General features: G+C 37.9%; 1 protein-coding gene across 3 annotated transcripts in view; it reads left to right on the top strand.

Moving 5' to 3' along the window:
* Positions 1-12: 12 nt before the first annotated feature.
* The window catches only part of KCNT2 (potassium channel, subfamily T, member 2), a 432,444-nt gene continuing 412,302 nt past the window's right edge, over positions 13-20,154 (top strand). For all 3 annotated transcript variants that reach the window (XM_010848761.1, XM_010848762.1, XM_010848763.1), the window contains exon 1: positions 13-361. In XM_010848761.1, coding sequence (XP_010847063.1) covers positions 267-361 — 95 coding nt within the window. In that variant the 5' untranslated portion in view covers positions 13-266. The remainder of the gene's footprint in view (positions 362-20,154) is intronic.

The following is a 20,154-nucleotide window of genomic DNA, read 5'->3' as shown; positions in this document are numbered from 1 at the left end:
GTCAGAGCCAGACTTTTGCTCCTGGGCTGGGTTTGCATCATCCCCATCACACCCTCCGGAGGAGAGGAGCCGGCCCCTTTCGGCCTCAGCTTCCGGCTGGGCGCAGACCCCCATCCCCCTCCAAGGCCCCTTCCCCTGCTGCGGTCCCCCTTCCCGCCGCCTCCTTTGACGAAGTCCTCTCCCCCCCCACTCGGCAATATTTTCTTTCGCTCGCCCTCCTTGCCTCCTCCATTCGTTGTCTCACGTTTCCCACTCTTTGAGGAAGGATGGTTGATCTGGAGAGCGAAGTGCCCCCTCTGCCTCCCAGGTACAGGTTTCGGGATTTGCTGCTCGGGGACCAAGGATGGCAGAACGACGACAGGTGAGTGGTGTGCTGCAGTGTGGCTCCGGAGATACAGCTGGAAAAGGGAGGGATAGGGAGGCCGAAAGGCTAAAAGGAGGGAGACGAGGAAAGGGAGCCAGAGCTTGGGGGAGGGAGGGAGAGGGACTCTGACGTGTCTCTCCATTTTGACTATAGGGCAACTGGTGTAGGCAAGGAACTCCTTTTCACTTTCGGACCCCTGCAATGTATTTATTGCATGTATTTGGTGCTTATTCTTTTGTCTATCTGTGCTTTCCCAGGGTGTGGATGAGGCTGGTGTGAGAGGTATAGTATGTCCAAATGGCACGCAGCATCACTGCCGATCAGTTTTCATATTTTCCCCTTGGCTGTTGTTAATCAAATTCGAAAATGCATCCGAGTTGATTGAAAAAGCACACCTGATTAGGTGTCCACCTACCACTGGGAAATTTATGCTTTTTAAGCATTTGGAGACGCAGGTAGACAGTTGGTTTCAATATGTAACAGGTAGTTAGTGAAAATGACAGCGTTTGCAATTGGAAAAACTCACTTTGAACGGGTAACCATGATTATTATTCATAATGTGTTCGTATAGCATGATCCAACCTTCTCATAAATAATGTATTTAACCTAAATAGTATATATGTCACAAAATTAAAACATAATTTTCAAAACTAGAGTGTTATTAGCAACATATTGCTCATGTGTTTTATCTGTAGCATCACTGCTTTGCCTCGTTAAACTTTTGGAATTACTCTTGTTATGTCTTATTATTATTTTTTAAAAAGCACATTTTATGTTTCATTGAATTTGGTATTTTCTGAAATAGTCATTTAGGTATCACATGCCACATTTCCTTGTTTTAAAATAATACGTGTATACTAACTAGACTTTCAACTCAACTGAAATGTTTCATTAAACTTCAGTTTGGTATTGCTGTTCTGTATTAATTACATAAAAACCCCATTATTGGCCCCATTCAGAATTTCCTTGTTCAACCACTGGGAAATACCTTCCTCCCATCTCAGCTCCCAATACAAACTCACACTACACACAGGGGATTCTATCTGGGGCATCAATTGTGGCCTTCTTCTTTAGTCTCATATTAGTAATTTAAAGGGATATAGATGTTTTGTAGATGATATTTCAGTTCAATCTCTTTAGGCAAAAATGTATACATTGATAAAAATTAAAGAATTCATACCAGTATGCTTGGTAAGTAAGGTGTTCTGGTTGACTAAAGATGAAGAAAAGAGTATTTAAACAATTTCAGTGCTAATTGACATTTAGATACACTATTTTAACTTAGCTCACTGGCTCATCATAGAGATTGGATCTATATTTGTTACTTCAGGACATCAGGATCATCATGTATTAATTGAATAGAAATCCTCATTGCAAAAATGTGAGTTAGGCAAAGTACATAGAGGACATATTTCAGACTGGTGGTGGTAGACTTGTTTGTTTTTTAAACATCGTATCTAAGATAATAATTGCTTATGGGGTTGCCCTTACTTTTCTAGGGATGCTGAAGATATTTAGTTAATTTTGGTTACTTGAATGCATCCTAAATGAGTCATTGCCATGTTAAAAAATGTTTTGCACTTTTAAAATCCCTTTTATAATATAAGTTTATACTAGCCCAAGTTTAACTCTAAAATTTGTCCGTATTTACTAATAAAGTATTGTTACCAAACTAAACTTGGGTCCACTTGCCTGTGCAGTAAAGCCAATCTACTGACAATGCTTTGTGGTGAAGGCAAAAGAAAAAGTGAAGTTGCTGAGTCGTGTCCAACTCTTTGCAACCCCGTGGACTGTAGCCTGCCAGGCTCCTCTGTCCATGGGATTTTCCAGGCAAGAATATTGGAGTGGGTTGCCATTTCCTTCTCCAGGGGCAACTACCTGACCTAGGGATGGAACCGAGTCTCCTGCAGTGCAGGCAGGCTCTTTATCATCTGAGCCACCAGGGAAGCCCTGGCAAGTGCAGCCTTTATTGCTGAGCCACCAGGGAAGCCCTGGCAAGTGCAGCCTTTATTTCAGGGCACCAAGCAAGGAGTCCAGGTAGCTGGTTCTAGAAATGCCTAAACTTCCCAATAGCTTTCAGGGAGATGTTTTTAAAGACAGAATGTGGAGGAGGTGCAGTTGTGCAGTGTGTACAACTCCTGGACATTCTTTTGATTGGTTGGTGATGAGGTAATCAGGAGTCTACATGTTCAACTTTCTGGTTCTAAACCAGCTTGGGGTCTACCAGGTTGTGGACAGCAGGAAGTTAACTTCTTCCACCTAGTGGGGGTCTTAGTGTCTGCAGAACAGCCTAAAGATCAGGGCTCAGAATGTTTTGATGGCTGTTGAGGTCCTTGACTTTGTTTAATGGCTGACATATTCTTATTTTGTTTTACTTGACTGTTTTCCTTTCTTTCTACCATTTCCCCATTTCCCCAATTAAATTTATTCTTTGGAACTCAGCCTCGGAGGCTAAAGTTTTCTACAGACGAGGGGCAGGCAGAGGACATGGTGGGGGGAAATCTGTCTTGGGAACTCCCCATAGGGTCCTATTTGGTTACAGTATTAACATTTTAAACATTGTTCATTCACATTTAAAGGTAATTTTGTGCCTCCATGAAAACTTACTGTTTAATTTTGGTTTTGTTTGTTGTCCATCTTTGAAGACAAGATCCTTTGATTAATAGGGAGGACCCAGATTTCAGTGCTGTGTTTATTTATTCACTACCTGAGTGGCCTTAGGCAAGTCATTCAGCTGTTACAGATTTCAGTAATTTTATTTCTGTAAGATATTCCTGTAAAACTAGCAGTTTACACTGAGTACTTAGCTAGTGCTATATGTTAGCTATCCTATAAGTTATATGTGTATGTGTGTGTGTAACATACATGTAAAGACATATGTATAAGTTAACTTACGATAGTTATTATTTCAGTCAATTCTCTGATAGTCCTTGAATTATAGATAATTATTTTAAGGACTAGGAAACTCAGTTTCTGGGAAATTAAATACTTGTTATGGTGATATACCTTACAAGTGTAAAGATGACACTTGGGTTCAGTCCTTTGTGACTCAAATTACTTAGGAAGCTCCTAATTTCCCTCTACCTAATTAAATTTCAATTTATAAGAATAATTTTATGGAATCTAGCATAGGTGAGGTGCTCTTCATTGCATTCCCTTCTTAATCCACGAGTCTTAAGTTTGCAAGTGAAGTCATCTCTTTTGCCTTTAGTGTGGTCACAAATTTTTCTTTGCCATTAAGTGTGAGTAGCAATGCTGTTCTCACTTATCTTCGTGGGCTCAATTCCTACAGAGAAAAGGAGAAAGCACTCTTTAATCTGGGAATAAGTAGACAGTTCTGCCAACAGATGCATTTAGTGCTCTGCCCATATTTTCTGGATATTTTCTAGGAACACCCTCTGCCTGATATTTTTTGTTTGTTTCCTCTTGGCCTTACGTGCACACCCGGCCCTCTTGGAGAGCAAGTCAGAAGTACCACTGAGTAAATACAGATTTGTTAGATAAATACTGTAGCCTTCTAGTTCCTTGGTTGGGACCACTCTGGCTTATATTCTTTATACTGTGTCCTATGGGACCCCACTCTAATTGGTATGGGGGGGGTAACTGGCTTGATATTGTGAGCTTTATTAGCTTTCTTCCCTCTCTCCCTAACTGGTATTTTCTGGATCATTTCCCAAGTAAACTACTTACACTTCCATCCTTATCTCAAGGTCTGCTTCTGGTGGAATCTGCATCAAGATGGATATATTCCCCATCTAGAGGCACATTCTAGAAATGATGGGGGAGAATTAGAGGAGAGGAAAGTAGAGCTCTTCATTTTAAGAATTTTAAGTTCAATCTTAATAAGATATGGTGGATTGGCACATAAAAATGAGTGAGGCATATCACTGATGCATGAAGAGGTAATGTTAAAGAGGAAATACTGGTGAGTCTGTCATAATACAGAAGTGTATATTCCACACTATAGATTTTCTGTAAACTAACCACAGATAATTCACTTATATTTATATTTTACCACCTTTTGGTAGGGAAACAGATACATGTAAAACACATGTAATATGAATGTATATGCATAATGTATATGTAATAGATCTGTATTCTATGTGAAAGTGAAGTCGCTCAGTCCTGTCTGACTCTTTGTGACCCCCATGGACTGTAGCCTATTAGGCTCCTCCGACCATGGGATTTTCCAGGCAAGAGTACTGGAGTGGGTTGCCATTTCCTTCTCCAGGGGATCTTCCCAACCCAGGGATTGAACCCGGGTCTCCCACATTGTAGGCAGACGCTTTACCATCTAAGCCACCAGGGAAGTAATTCTATGTGAAACATATGGAATACTTATGTAATATACACATCAATGGATCATTGTGTAAATCTTATCCTCTAATGCTCATGTTCAGTTGTGTCCGACTCTTTGTGACCCCATGGACTGTAGCCTACCCGGCTCCTCTCTCCATGGGATTTCCCAGGCAAGAATACTGGAGTAGGGTTGCCTTTTCTTTCTCCAAGGGACCGTCCATGCGAAATGCCATGCTGGATGAAGCACAGTCTGGAATCAAGATTACAGGAAAAAAAATCAATAACCTTGGCTATTCAAATGACAGCACCCTTATGGCAGAAAGTTAAGAGGAACTAAAAAGCCTCTTCAGAGAAGGCAATGGCACCCTACTCCAGTAGTTTTGCCTGGAAAATCCCATGGATGGAGGATCCTGGTGGGCTGCAGTCCATGGGGTCGCTAAGAGTTGGACACGACTGAGCTGAAGTGAAAGCTCACTTTCACTTTTCACTTTTCACTTTCATGCATTGGAAAAGGAAATGGCAACCCACTCCAGTGTTCTTACCTAGAGAATCCCAGGGAGGGACGGGGAAGCATGGTGGGCTGCCGTCTATGGGGTCGCACAGAGTCGGACACAACTGAAGTGACTTAGCAGTAGCAGCAGCAAAAAGCCTCTTGATGAAACTGAGAGGAGAGTGAAAAAGTTGGCTTAGAACTCAACATTCAGAAAACTAAGATCATGGCATCTGGTCCAAACACTTCATGGAAAATAGATGGGGAAACAATGGAAACACTGACAGACTTTATTTTCTTGGGCTCCAAAGTCACTGCAGATGAAATTTCACATAGCCATGAAATTAAAAGACACTTGCTCCTTGGAAGAAAAGCTATGAAAAGCCTAGACAGCGTATTAAAAAGCAGAGATATTACTTTACCGACAATGGTCTGTCTAGTCAAAGCTATGGATTTTCCAGTATTCACGTATGGATGTGAGAGCTGGACCATAAAGAAGGCTGAGCACCAAAGAATTGATGCTTTTGAACTGTAGTGTTGGAGGAAACTCTTGAGCGTCCCTTGGACTGCAAAGAGATGAAACCAGTCAATCCTAAAGAAAATCAGTCTTGAATATTCATTGGAAGGACTGATGCTGAAGTTGAAACTCCAATACTTTGGCCACCTGATGCAAAGAGCTGACTCATTGGAAAAGACCTTGATGCTGGAAAGATTGAAAGCAGGAGGAGAAAGGGACGACAGAGGATGAGATGGCTGGATGGCATCACTGACTCAATGGACATGAGTTTGAGTGAGCTCCGGGAGTTGGTGATGGACAGGGAAGCCTGGTGTCCTGCTGTCCATGGTGTCATAAAGAGTCAGACACGACTGAGTGATTGAACTGAACTGAGCAGTCTTTTATCCAGTCAGCTAATGTTTGAATGCATGCTACCTCTCAGGGCCTCGTGAAGTTAGGCTTTGGGAAGAACATAAGAAAGGATGTGAAAACAGGGCTTCATCAGGGAGGAGTTCACAGATATAATTTTAAGTGAATTTCTGCCAAGATGTTGACAGTATTGCTTATGTTATGATGATGTCCTTACATAATTTCTATTTTGAAAATGTCAAGAAGAGCATCCACCATTTGTAAGTAGTATATTCAGTGTTTGCTTGAGAATAAAGTAGCTAAAATCACTAGAGATGGCTCAAAGTCTTCTATATACTTTAAATCTAATATTTAGACTACTTAATATCATCAAAGTTACTCTGTAATTGAAACCAATATGAGTAGAGACTGAAAATTTAATTGATCTTCTGTGGGGACCATTCTGTAATACATAAAATTGTAGGGTTAAAGATACATTTTTTCCCTGTTTTAAGATTTATAAAATCATAAAGATTTAGAATATTCTCTTGCAGTTAAAGATTGGTAAATTTCAGGTCTTAAATGTCTTCCAACAGTTTAGACGAGCCATTCTCATCCTTCATCATGACTTAGTAATTTTAAAGTTTGGAACACAATGCACTAGATGTGGATAAATTATCACAAGTGTAGATAAATTGCTGTTAATGGACAATTCTCAGTTGCAGTCATATGGGAGTAGGCCATTTAATTAACATTATTCTAGAGTTCAGATATTTGGTCAGGTGTTGCAACTCAAGTAATTTTAAGTGTATCATTCATATTTTATAGTTGACATTCACACATAATGCAAACAAGTCACCTAATGCATTGTGGTAATTGAAAATATAAAAGAACTTGAACAAAAAGTACAGTTCAATCAATTAATAGTTAAGAGGTATTTATAAAATGGAGAGAATGTTGGATAGCTTTTGGAGTATAGGTAAGTTTATATATCATACAATGTAAATATGTGACTTTATTTTTTGTTGTTATTTTTTCTTTGTATTTTTTTTTTAGTTTTCTATAAAAAAATTATTTTCTGTGACTTTACATAATCAAATTAATTGGGGTAATGGTTTTGGATTGGCACATGGCAAATTTATATGTTATCAATTTTATCTCCCTTATTAAATTATGTATTATTTTGAAAGTATCCATTTAATGTAAAGTTTTTATTCTGAATGTTTATATTCAGGTCAGTAATACACTTTTTAAAATATTTTGTGCTATTAAAAATAATTAAATTTTAATTTTACTGTTTAATTCATTATCCAGTTATCTGTATATTGTCTATACATAGTGGAACCAACCATGCATATGCAATATCTATAAAAATGATTTCAGCATTTATTATTCAAGAGTCCACATAGTTCTATATCTGTTAGAGCTGTTGTATTAAGAGAAATCTCTGAATAAGGCAATAAAAATATTACCTGCTACTGATATAGGTAACGGTGCAAAAATTGACTTTACACACACACATATTGTGTGTGTAAACCCACTGCAGAATTCTTGCTTGACATCACAGAAACAGAGAAGCCTGGTGGGCTACAGTCCATGGGGTCCCAAAGGAGTCAGACAAAACTGAGCAACTAACACTGGCCTTTTTTTTTTAAAGATAAATAATATAAATGAAAATTTATTGTGGTCTTCAATATTGGTACAAAATAAACATTAAATTAATAATGTGCTTAGCCATAATCTGTACCTTTAGGTTAATACTGAATGTGATACTTCTGGGGTTTCCAGTCATGCTCTTGTTCATATGTTTATATATTATTTTGTCATTGATGGTTCATCTGTTTTTATTAGTGTATTTGTGTATTGCTGATGTTGTCTTACTTATGTGTTGTGCTTGTCTCAATTGCCTTTAGAAACTGAAACAAAAATAAATATTTTTTACAGTGATATTTCACCAGTTCCTTTGTATATTTATACTATGAAATTAAATAATGGTGACCTTTTCTGAGCAATATTTGATACTTTTGATCAAGAGTTTTTTCAATCAAGATATTTTTAAATTAACGTTTTTCCTAAGTCTTAAGTTGCTAATTTAAAATTTCTCTATAAAAGAATCAAAACAATAGGTAATGATCCAGAAGAACAGTTACTTTTATTCTTTGACAGTTTTTGACTAGATATGGAATTTTTAAAATAGGTCTTGGGATCTTAATAATCAGATAGTAATCAGATTGCAATTTAAGAGAAAATTATTTAGAGAATAGTGAGAAGAAAGGTGCATATATAGCACTGAGAAAATCTCAGCCTCAGTACAAATTCAAACTGGTTGTATGCAGTCATAAAAACTACAATCCAAGCAAAGTTGGGGGACTTGCAGTCCCCTTCACACTGAGTGTACCGCCCAGGTAGAATAGATAAAGATAAACTGAACTACAAACTTCTTTCTGATAGCCATGGGGGTGGTATGTAAGGTTTTTAATGTTGTAAGCAAATGAACCAAACGTTATGAAGAAGCAAATTATAAAGCCTACCTTAGATATATATTTTACCCTTGCATTTCTATAAAATATAGAATGTTGTTAATCTGTCAAACATTTAATATAATCCATATTAAATATACCTAATACACACTTATAAATAATGATTATTGTGTGTCAATTCTCATTGACATAGAAACCGAGAAATTTGCCACATATTGCAATCATGAGCTTTATTCTACCAACCAAATTACATTATTAGCTTTCTTTTGCCTAAGGCGATCATTAATACTGATAACATTTCTAAGTTATGCATTATGTCACTGTTGTTTTGTTATACGCTTGTGTATTGCAGAACAGAAACTGTGGTTCCTTAGGAGCTGAGGGTCCCTTGTATTCTCTACCATCTCTCACCCAAAGCCTTGTTCATGTACAGTTGGCCTCATCATTTGTCCCAGCATCTGGGTGCTGCATGACCTCGAGCCACTGTGATATTTGATTGCATATCTGTCATATACAAGGGAGACCACATATGTGTTTCCAGCAGATAAATAGAAGCTCAGACATTGTGAAGGCAAGAAAGCACTCTGAGAATGGCATTGGTTCCTTATGTCTGGTCATCTGGAAGCAGAAGAGTGAACACAAAATTTCTGACCTTGTTTTCTTAATAACCAGAACTAGATTCTCTTAAGGAGAATCTGAGTTGTAGTACAGTTTCAAGGGAAGGAGGAAGCAGTGCTCTTTGAAAAGTAAATTATTTATGTAGATGAATTCAGTGTATCCCTGGTAGGTTTACTTGTCTGCTTTGGTTGGAAAGCGGGGATGGGATTGGAGTTGGGGAGGGGATTCCATAGAGGCTGAAAAGTTCACATACCCTGAAAGGAGTAGAGGGGATGTACTCCTAGGGCTCAAGAAAGAGCATTTGCAGAAAAGCAAGACCAGGGAAGTGAGATTTCTCTCCCCAATTTTTTCTTGGATCAATCATATTGATCGTTGTCATTTTCTTTTTTTTTTCTTCCATGACAAATAGAAGCAGTGAGGGAAAAACAGACAGAAAAACCTAGGCTGAGAAACCTGGCTGGTCCATAGGGCACTGTTGACTGGCAGCGAGTCCCTTTCCTGTTCAGATTCATTACTGGGCCTGTCTTTGGATTGTGCTTCAGCTCTCTTGCTCAGTATGCTCAGTCACGTACAACTCTTTTGTGACCCCATGGGCTGTAGCCCAGGCTCCTTTGTCCATAGGATTCCCCAGAAAAGAATACTGGAGTTGGTTGCCATTTCCTCCTCTTGGGGATCTTCCTGACCCAGGGATGGAACCTGCGGCTTCTGTGTCTCCTGCATTAGCAGGCGGATTCTTTACTGCTCCACCATCTGGGAAGCCCTTTAGCTCTCTTAGCACTACTGCGATGATGCCCCGGCTTTAAAGATTAAGAATCATTTCTCTCTGTTTGCGTCTTCCTGGAACTCAGAGTTTTATTACTTCTTCTTTTCACATTGCCCAAGTCTGTGTGAGAATAGGAGCTTGCACACAAAGCCAGAAACCTCTGAATCTAAGGATTAAAGGGCAGCTTGTTCTTGGCTGCCTTGCATTGCACCTTGCACAGAAACAGAATGATGAACTGCTATATCTGGGGCATCCTTAACTCATCTTGTAAAGTACTGTGTGAAGAGGGATAAAAGCAAATTGACACATTTTAACCTCATTCAACTCCCTGTGGGAAGACTTGAAGATTGTCCACATATTGCAGACAACCTGGGACAGAAGGACCAAATGTGTGGTTTAATAATGGACAGCCTGTGGTGTCAGGTCTGTCAAAAGTGAAAATGCCAGTCCATGCTCTCAGAATCGGATCCGGTGATTAGTAAGCTGCACAAGCTGGTCAACAGGGACAGTGATGACTTTAGTCACTGCTGCACCATGCAGTGATGACACTGGCCAATTATAGATGAAAGCTTTCAGTGTTATGTTTCTATTTCTTGTCTATCTCTCTACAAGAGTTCCTGTGCTATGCCACCTGTTTCCCCTGAAAATACAGAAGATGAAATGAAAATAGATGATGATATGAAGAGGGTGTAGAACACCACACATTGTTCTAAGCATGTGTATTATTTCACTGAACCTTCACACCAGCTCTGAGGAATCTGGTTATCCTCCCCTTCTTACAGATGAATGTCCCGAGGTACAGAAATTCATGCCTTGTTCCCAGTTACATAACCCTAAGAGCTAGAACCAGAATCTAATTAATCTGCCTACCCACTATGTTTACAACTAAACAAATGTGGTTTAATGCTGTGAAATAACAGACAGAACAAAATGCAAACAAATGTGAATACTTTGGAAGGTAGAAAAATCACAGACCATCTGCATCCCTTTAGGCCAGCATCACTTGAGTAACTCAACAGGAAAGTTACAGAATTTTTGAAACTGATGATATTTTCTGGGAGAAAATAATTTCCCCCACTCCATATAGAGTACTGTTCTTTTCACAATCTGAAGAAAGTGGATTGAAGTAGGGAATTAGTGAAACAATCAAGGCAGAGATTTATTTATTTAAATATTTATTGCTGTTTTTATTAAAGATAGGCTAGAGGTAATTGACTGGGGAAGGAAATGGCAATCCACTCCAGTATTCTTGCCTGGGAAATAACATGGCCAGAGGAACCTGCTGGGCTATAGTCTGTGGGGTCACAAGAAGTTGGACATGACTTAGTAATTGAGTATGCATGGGCAACCTCAGAGAAGGAAATAGCAACCCACTCCAGTGTTCTTGCCTGGAGAATTCCATGGACGGAGGAGCCTGGCAGGCTACAAGTCCATGGGGTCTCAGAGAGTCAGCAGGACTACGCGACTATCACTCATGCATGGGTAAAGGTAATTGACATCCCAGGAGGCACAACAGTTCACAACAACTACCTTTCTTTTTATACGGCTAGGTTTTTTGTTTTGTTTTTAAATATTTCTCATGTAACTTTGGGATTTTCTACTATACTTTTACTCCCTAAGATATTGGTACCTACCTGAAATTAATTTTTCTCAGCCATCTTGCTGATGCTCATGGAAACCCTCTTGTGAGATGTTATGATGTCTAAATGTGGTGATGTGAAATTACTTAATGGAGGCCTTAATATGGAGGCGTACCTATTAGTATGTTTCACCTTTTTAAAAAAAATTGCAGTGATCCACATAAACACCTGCAATATCATAAATAGAAAAACAGAGCTGAAGGAAAACGCCATAAAGGGGCAAAAATGAATCCAGTATAGAGTCGGTACACACTAAGAATTCCATGATTCTCTAAGTAGCTACTGGAGATGGACAACAGAGTTAGCAAGAGCAAAAGACATCATCAGTCACATAAGATGAGAAATAAACCTGCAGCTCAGGAGGAATACAGCTTGTCTTGGTGTTCAAATTGAAAGGACATTGTTCCCAGGGATCTTGCCTGGTGTACAGTGTCCTCACCCACTCTTCTGTCATAAAAGAATAGCAGATTTCACAAGACTTTTGTGATATTCTCACTGCCAGGTGCTGATATAACTAGAAAGAATTATTCATTTCAAGCACATCTACAGGACACACATAAGTGTATTTCAGGACAAAAAAAAGAAACACTCCATGTTACTGATGGGTTATAGTCTTTCATGTGATCATCCTTAAAAAGTTTAAATATAGATAGATATATAGATGGCTTTGATTCAGAATTAAGAATGAAGTGAGTTTAGAGCTGTATTCTTTGTTGTGAACCTGAAGGATAAATGTAATCAGTAGAGCCTGGGATCAGTTACTGAATGTAGAATCTATAAGGATTCTAACCAAAACACAAGCCTGAATTGTAGTTATTCTCACCTGCTCAGAAATGTTAGATTAATTTATTTTCCTTTCCCACAAATACCTAAAGTATATATTATATAATTTAATATTATGTTAAGACTTTGTAAATATCCTGAATTTAATTATTCATATAGCCCTTTCTTATCTTCATACACATAGAGATATATGTTAAATGCATAGTTTTTACAGCAGACTTCTGGTTGCTAAGTAATTGATAAAAATAGCCTCAAACTAGAATATTTTTTCAGTTTATCCACCATCACCAATATCATTATAATCCTCCAGAATTCTCCATTTCAAAACTTCACAGTAGTTTTGTATTGTCTTTTCAACTTGCTTCTTTTAAGTTAGTTTTTGATCTCTATCCTTTTTTGGTAGGATTTCATTCTTTCTTATTTAAATTAATGTAACTCTTGTTAGCACACTTCATTGTTGCAAGCCTTTCCACTTCATTGTTGCAAGCCTTTCCCTTGCACCCCACCTCCAATAATCTCTATGGCCCACTCAAGTCTCATTCAACTCAAGCGTTTTCATCACATTCTTCTTAACACACTTTTAACATAATATTCATGTCACTGATGCTTATTATGTGAAATTTAAACTGCTCAGCCTAGTATTCAATATTCCTGACTAACTGACTCCTCAGTTTTTTTTTTTTTCCTGAGAATACATTTTTATGTTTTCAAAGTGCAGGTACAATTTTTTTTAAATGAATCAATTTATTTAAACTAAAACAAACAATTCACCCATTTCTCCCACTTCTTATCTGAGCCCCTGGCAACCAACAGTCTGTTTTTTGTATCTGTGAGCTTTTTCATTTTTAAAATTTATATATATATATTTTTTAGATTCCACATATAAGAGAGATCATATGGTATTTGTCTCTCTCTGTCTTATTTCACATAGCATAATGCCCTTGAGGTCCATTTGTGTTGTTACAAATGAAGATTTCATTCTCTCTCTTTTTTAATGGGTGAAATACATATATATTACACACACACACACACACACACACACACATGGCAGAATTTATTTATTACATTCATCCATCAGTGGAGTCTTAGATTGTTTCTGTATGTTACCTATTATAAATATTGATATGAACATAGGGTTGCATATATCCCTTTGAGTTCATATTTTCATTTTTTTCAGATAAATACCCGAAAGTGGAGTTTCTGGATCACATTATAGTTCTATTTTTAATTCTTTGAAGAACTTTGTAGTGTTTTCCATGAGGAACTGCATCAATTTACATTCTCAGCAGTGCAGGAGGGTGCTCTTTTCTTCACAACCTCTGCAACAGTTGTTATATTGTTCTTTTTGTTCATAGTAGCCATTCTGAATGATATCTCAGTGTGGCTTTGATTTACATTTTCTTGATGACTAATGATACTGAGACTTTTTTCATTGGCCGGTTGATTGTCTGTCTTTTTGAAAAAAAAAAAAGTATATTCGGATTTTCTGCCCATTTATTAATTGGATTGCTTGCTTTTTTGCTCTTGAGTTGTATGTGTATGTGTGCTTAGTCACTTAGTTGTGGACTAGGTAGACTGTAGCCCACCAGGGTCCTCTGTCCATGATGTATCCCAGACAAGAATACTGAACTGGATTGACATTTCCTACTCCAGGAGATCTCAACCCAGAGATCAAACCTGTTTCTCTGGCATCTCCTGCATTGGCATGTGGATTTTCTACCACTGTTCCACCTGGGAAGCCCATTGAATTGTGTAAGTTCTTTATATATTTTGGATATCAGTCCCTTATGAGATTTATCAATTGCATATATTTTCTTTCATTAAGTAAGCAGCCTTTTCAGTTTGTTGATGGTTTCCTCTTCTGTGTAGAAGCTTTCTAGTTTTAAGTAGTTCCATCTGTTTACTTTTGCTTTTGTTGCCTTTCATTTTGGTCTCAGATTAAAATGATCACCAAGGCCTGTGTGAGGGACCTTACTGCCTGTGTTTTCTTCTAGGAGTTTTATAGTTTCAGGTGTTACGTTCAAGTCTTTAATCCACAGTTAATTTTTTGCATGGTGTAAGATCATTGTCCAGTTTAATTCTTTTGTGTGTAGCTGTCCAATTTTCCCAGCACAATTTATTGAAGAGACTGTCCTTGCCCTAATTGTATATTCTCTCCTCCTTTGTTGTAAATTAATTGACCAAATATGCATGGGCTTATTTTTGGGTTCTCTATTCTGTTCTGATCAAGTGTCTGTTTTTGTACTAATACCATACTGTTTTGATTATTATAGCTTTGTAATATATTTTGACACCAGAGAGCATGTTGCCTCCAGCTTTGTTTTCCCTTCTCAAGATCGATTTGACTATTTGGGTTCTTTTATGACTCCATTAAAATTTTAGGTTTCTATGAAGAATGCCACTGGAATATTGATATGGATTGTACTGAATCTCTAGATTACCTTGAGTACTGTGGACATTTTACCAATATTAATTCTCTCAATCCATGAGTACATAATACCTTCTTTAATTTTCCCAAAACAGCTTTTTGAAATTTAGTCACTGTGGTTATTCACAGAAATAACTCCCCACCTCCCTTGCCAGTATACAGTTCATTGCTCTTTCTGGTATCACACCATGATCTGAGACTGTTCAGCATCTCTTCCTTTTCTCATCATCCCTTACTTCATGATTGGGCCCAGAACTGAACACAGAGCCAGAGTTACTAATTAAACCTTTGAAATCACTCAGGCTACTCAATATATTTTGCATATCATTATGTGGTTTTATAATTACTTGTATGTTATTTTAGGTATAACATACAACTTTCTAGGGAAAAAGTCATGTCGTCAATTTATTTGAGGTCTTTCTACATTGTTTAGCATATATGGTTTACACAAAGCCTCCAAGAATTTTAATTTTGTAATATAAGGAAGATATTTTTAAAAGAAAAAGTCACAGCTATGAATATATATATGTGCATCACATACATACATATATACATTATTATAATAAAAGTGCAAGATCATTTCAGTTTGAAATGTTTTTCCACTTGGATGTAAAATATTTTTTTAAAGCCCCTTCTAAACCTAGGTATGTAGCTTAAATCATTTGACTTGAAAAATACCATTCCCATTTCTAATTTAATATTCACGAGGAGCTTTCCTATGGAAATGGCAAAGCAGAATGTATCTCAGTCCATAATTCATACAGTGACAGTTCAAATGACTGTTAAAGTGAATTCTGAATTTTATGTACAGGGCCACTCAGTGAAAGCCATCAGTCTGCTTGACAGTCAACAGCTGTTTCAGTGTCCAAGAGACTGGTGGAGGTGTTGAAAAGAGCACATAGGTAGTGGTACTAACTCTTACATAATTGGGATGAACAGAAGGAATTCTTTTTGGTCTTAAATCCTATAAAAAAAATTTTTTTTCTTCTTATTGAGAAACAGTGCTTATAATAGTTGAGTATGTTTAATTTTTCAGTGTTAGTGTGAATAGAATGATTTTCAAGAGGAATAAAAAAATATGTGAAATATATCAGTGACAGCTATCTAAACATGGTCCAATTCTTTGAATAGAAAAAGGCACATTATTCCTAAACATGTATATGCCTATTATTATTCTATTTACTGAGTCAAATCCTTAACTGGTGTTTCTGTCCAATGGAATGAACACATTTGATTTCACTTCAGTCTCCTTTTTAGTATCAGAAAGAAGCTGGTAATACATCTCTCTACCACATGGTAAGTAGGAGAGAAACAAACTCTAGTCATTTACAAAAATATATAATTAAATGTGCTTCAAAAAAGGACTAATTAAAATGTTCATTATAAAGATGCTCTTACTTGCTGATTCTGTTCCTCCTGCTACATATTCCAAGTAATATGTCCTTTTAGTAAACCCATGTAATGAAGTCAAGGGAAGTTCCTCTGTGCATCCCAATTTATGCTCACATTGAACTTATTCCTGCTACCATGTGCATTAGGATGATAAGAAGTGCTTGAAAGATATGGTCCCATCTTTATTGCACCCTTGAACTTGTGTTGGAAGACATAAGACTTGCAAAACAATTCAGATAAAGTAGAACACTGTATAAAGTAGCAGTCACCAACCTTTTTGGCACCAGGGACAGGTTTTGTGAAAGACAGTTTTTCCACAGATTGGTGGTGGTGGGGAGGGGAAATGATTTCAGGATGATTCAAGCACAGTAGGGTTGATGCTCCTATGAGAATATAATGCTGCTACTGATCTGACAGAAGGTGGAACTCAGGCGGTAATGCAAGCAATGGGGAGCAGCTTTAAATACAGTAAAGTTTCTCTTTCTGGCCCACCACTCACCTGCTGCTCTGTTGTGGCCTGGGTCCTAACTGGCTGTGGACTGGTGGCCTGGGGGGCTGGCGATGCCTGGTATGAGATATGGGAGTATTAGAAAAAGCTTTCTGCAGAGTTTTAGAAAGCAAGTAAATTTTTATGTTAAGATTCACGTATTAGACATCAAGTGGTAACAGCTAGTACAAATGGTGGATCTTCCATGGGGCATGTTCTAGGAAAAGATGCAATAAGTAAACTGGATTGGACATAATATAGTATACTTGTGGATCAATAATGGATATCAATAGTTTGGGGAAAGACCATAGGAGCATTTATATTGCCAAGTGGAAGAGTGTGATTTTTTTTTTTTTTTCCTATAGACTGTGGGGAATTGTTGAAAGGCTTCAAATAAATAAGTGGCTTTATCAAATGTGTAGTTTTAGAAACTACAGAGAGAGTAGAGAAGGTCATCAGACTACTTTAATGAGCTAAAAGAGAACAAGCAATGATGATGAAAATGTACTCCCTCCAAAATCCAATAAGAAACTTTGGAAGTGTCATTATCAAATGTGAACATGGATTGTGGTGAATATCAATGTTGTGAAATAAGAGGAAATATTAAAAGAGGGTCAATTTCAGTTAGTATTTGTCATGTTTATGCAATGCAATTTTATATCATTCATTAGGGTTATAAATTCTAGGGGACAAAATCTCTAGAGTCTAATTACACCTTGCAAAACATCCAAGAAAATTGCTACTTAATATACTCATTTTCTTTATTGATAAAATTGCATTCATCTCAACAAGCAGTACATAATTCCTGACCACGAATTGTGGTCTGTGCTAAGTCCCTGAAAACAAAGTAAAAGGTGTTGTGCTAAGTCACTTCAGTCGTGTCCAACTCTTTGTGACCCCATGGACTACAGCCCATCAGGCTCTTCTGTTCATGGGGTTCTCCAGGCAAGAGTACTGGAGTGTGTTGCCATTTCCTTCTCCAAAAAAGTGTTCAGTTCAGTTCAGTTCAGTCGCTCAGTTGTGTCAGACTCTTTGCGGCCCCATGAACTGCAGCACGCCAGGCCTTCCTGTCCATCACCAACTCCTGGAGTTGACTCAAACCCATGTCCACTGAGTTGGTGATGCCATCCAGCCATCTCATCCTCTCTTGTCCCTTCCTCCTCCTGCCCTCAATCTTTCACAGCATCAGAGTCTTTTCCAATGAATCAGCTCTTCACATCAGGTGGCCAAAGTATTGGAGTTTCAGCTTCAACATCAGTCCTTCCAATGAACACTCAGGACTGATCTCCTTTAGGATGGACTGGTTGGATCTCCTTGCAGCCCAAGGGACTTTCAAGAGTCTTCTCCAACACCACAGTTCAAAAGCATCAATTCTTCAGTGCTCAGCTTTCTTTATAGTCCAACTCTCACATCCATACGTGACCAGTGGAAAAACCATAGCCTTGACTAGACGAAACTTTGTTGGCAAAGTAATGTCTCTGCTTTTTAATATGCTGTCTAGTTTGGTTATAACTTTCCTTCCAAGGAGTAAGCATCTTTTAATTTCATGGCTGCAATCACAATCTCCAGTGATTTTGGAGCCCAAAAAAATAAAGTCAGCCACTGTTTCCCCATCTATTTGCCATGAAGTGATGGGACAGGATGCCATGATCTTAGTTTTCTGAATGTTGAGCTTTAAGCCAACTTTTTTCACTCTCCTCTTTCACTTTCATCAAGAGGCTCTTTAGTTCTTCACATTCTGCCATAAGGATGGTGTCATCTGCATATCTGAGGTTACTGATATTTCTCCTGGCAATCTTAATTCCAGCTTGGGCTTCATCCAGCCCAGGCTTCATCCAGCCCAGCATATCTCATGATGTACTCTACATATAAGTTAAATAATCAGGGTGACAATATACAGCCTCAGTGTACTCCTTTTCCTATTTGAAACCAGTCTGTTGTTCCATGTCCAGTTCTAACTGTTGCTTACTGACCTGTATACAAGTTTCTCAAGAGGTACGTCAGGTGGTCTGGTATACCCATCTCTTTCAGGATTTTCCACAATTTATTGTGATCCACACAGTCAAAGGCTTTGGCAAAGTCAATAAAGCAGAAATAGATGTTTTTCTGGAACTCTCTTGCTTTTTTGATGATCCAGCGGATATTGGCAATTTTATCTCTGGTTCCTCTGCCTTTTCTAAAACCAGCTTAAACATTTGGAAGTTCATGGTTCATGTCTTGCTGAAGGCTGGCTTGGAGACTTTTAAGCATTACCTTACTAGCGTGTGAGATGAGTGCAATAGTGCGCTAGTTTGAGCATTCTTTGGCATTGCCTTTCTTTGAGATTGGAATGAAAACTGACCTTTTCCAATCCTGTGGCCCCTGCTGAGTTTTCCAAATTTGCTGGTATATTGAGTGCAGCATTTTCACAGCATCATCTTCCAGGATTTGAAATAGCTCAACTGGAATTCCATCACCTCCACTAGCTTTGTTCCTAGTGATGCTTCCTAAGGCCTTCTTGACTTCCCATTCCAGGATGTCTGGCTCTAGGTGAGTGATCACACCGTCATGATTATCTGGGTCATGAAGATCTTTTTTTGTACAGTTCTTCTGTGTATTCTTGCCACCTCTTCTTAATATCTTCTGCTTCTGTTAGGCCCCTACCATTTCTTTCCTTTATTGAGCCCATCTTTGCATGAAATCTTCCCTTGGTATCTCTAATTTTCTGAAGAGATCTCTGGTCTTTTCCATTCTATTGTTTTCCTCAATTTCTTTGCACTGGTCACAGAAGAAGGCTTTCTCATCTCTCCTTGCTATTCTTTGGAACTCTGCATTCTTATGGGTATGTCTTTCCTTTTCCCCTTTTTTTCCACTTCCCTTCTTTTCACAGCTATTTGTAAAGCCTCCTCAGACAGCCATTTTGCTTTTTTGCATTTCTTTTTCTTGCGGTTACCAACCGTGATTTATTTTAGGAAGGTGAGAAGGACAAATAAATAGTAATTATTCTACAGCATACTATATAAAAGTAATATTAGTATGAACAGATTATGAAGCTAGTACAGAAGAAAATTATTATGATATAAATATAGTAATTAATCATGATATTACAAAGAGGAAATAATTATTGTGATATATAAACAATAATAAATAATTGTGATATTACACACATTAGCACATATAAAAGCTAATGTCATATGTCATATTTAATCCTTTTAAAATTTACTGCTTTTGTATTCTTCACAACATGGCAACACAGATGGTAAGGTAGACTAATCCTGTTTCATTTTATAGGTGCAAACTCCACTAAAGAGAATTTTATCTTTTTTCTTCTTCTTTTTCTCATTAAAGTAGTTGATTTACAATATCATGTTAGTTTTAGGTGTACAGCCTTCAGTTTTACATTCAGTTATACATCAGATCAGATCAGATCAGTCGCTCAGTCGTGTCCGACTCTTTGCAACCCCATGAATCACAGCATTCCAGGCCTCCCTGTTTATCACCAACTCCTGGAGTTTACTCAGACTCACGTCCATCGAGTCAGTGATGCCATCCAGCCATCTCATCCTCTGTCGTCCCCTTCTCCTCCT

The sequence above is a fragment of the Bison bison genome, unplaced genomic scaffold (genome assembly GCF_000754665.1).
Source record: "Bison bison bison isolate TAMUID 2011002044 unplaced genomic scaffold, Bison_UMD1.0 scf7180017864272, whole genome shotgun sequence".
Taxonomy (NCBI): Eukaryota; Metazoa; Chordata; class Mammalia; order Artiodactyla; family Bovidae; genus Bison; species Bison bison.
This window is presented reverse-complemented; position numbering and strand designations above follow the sequence as displayed.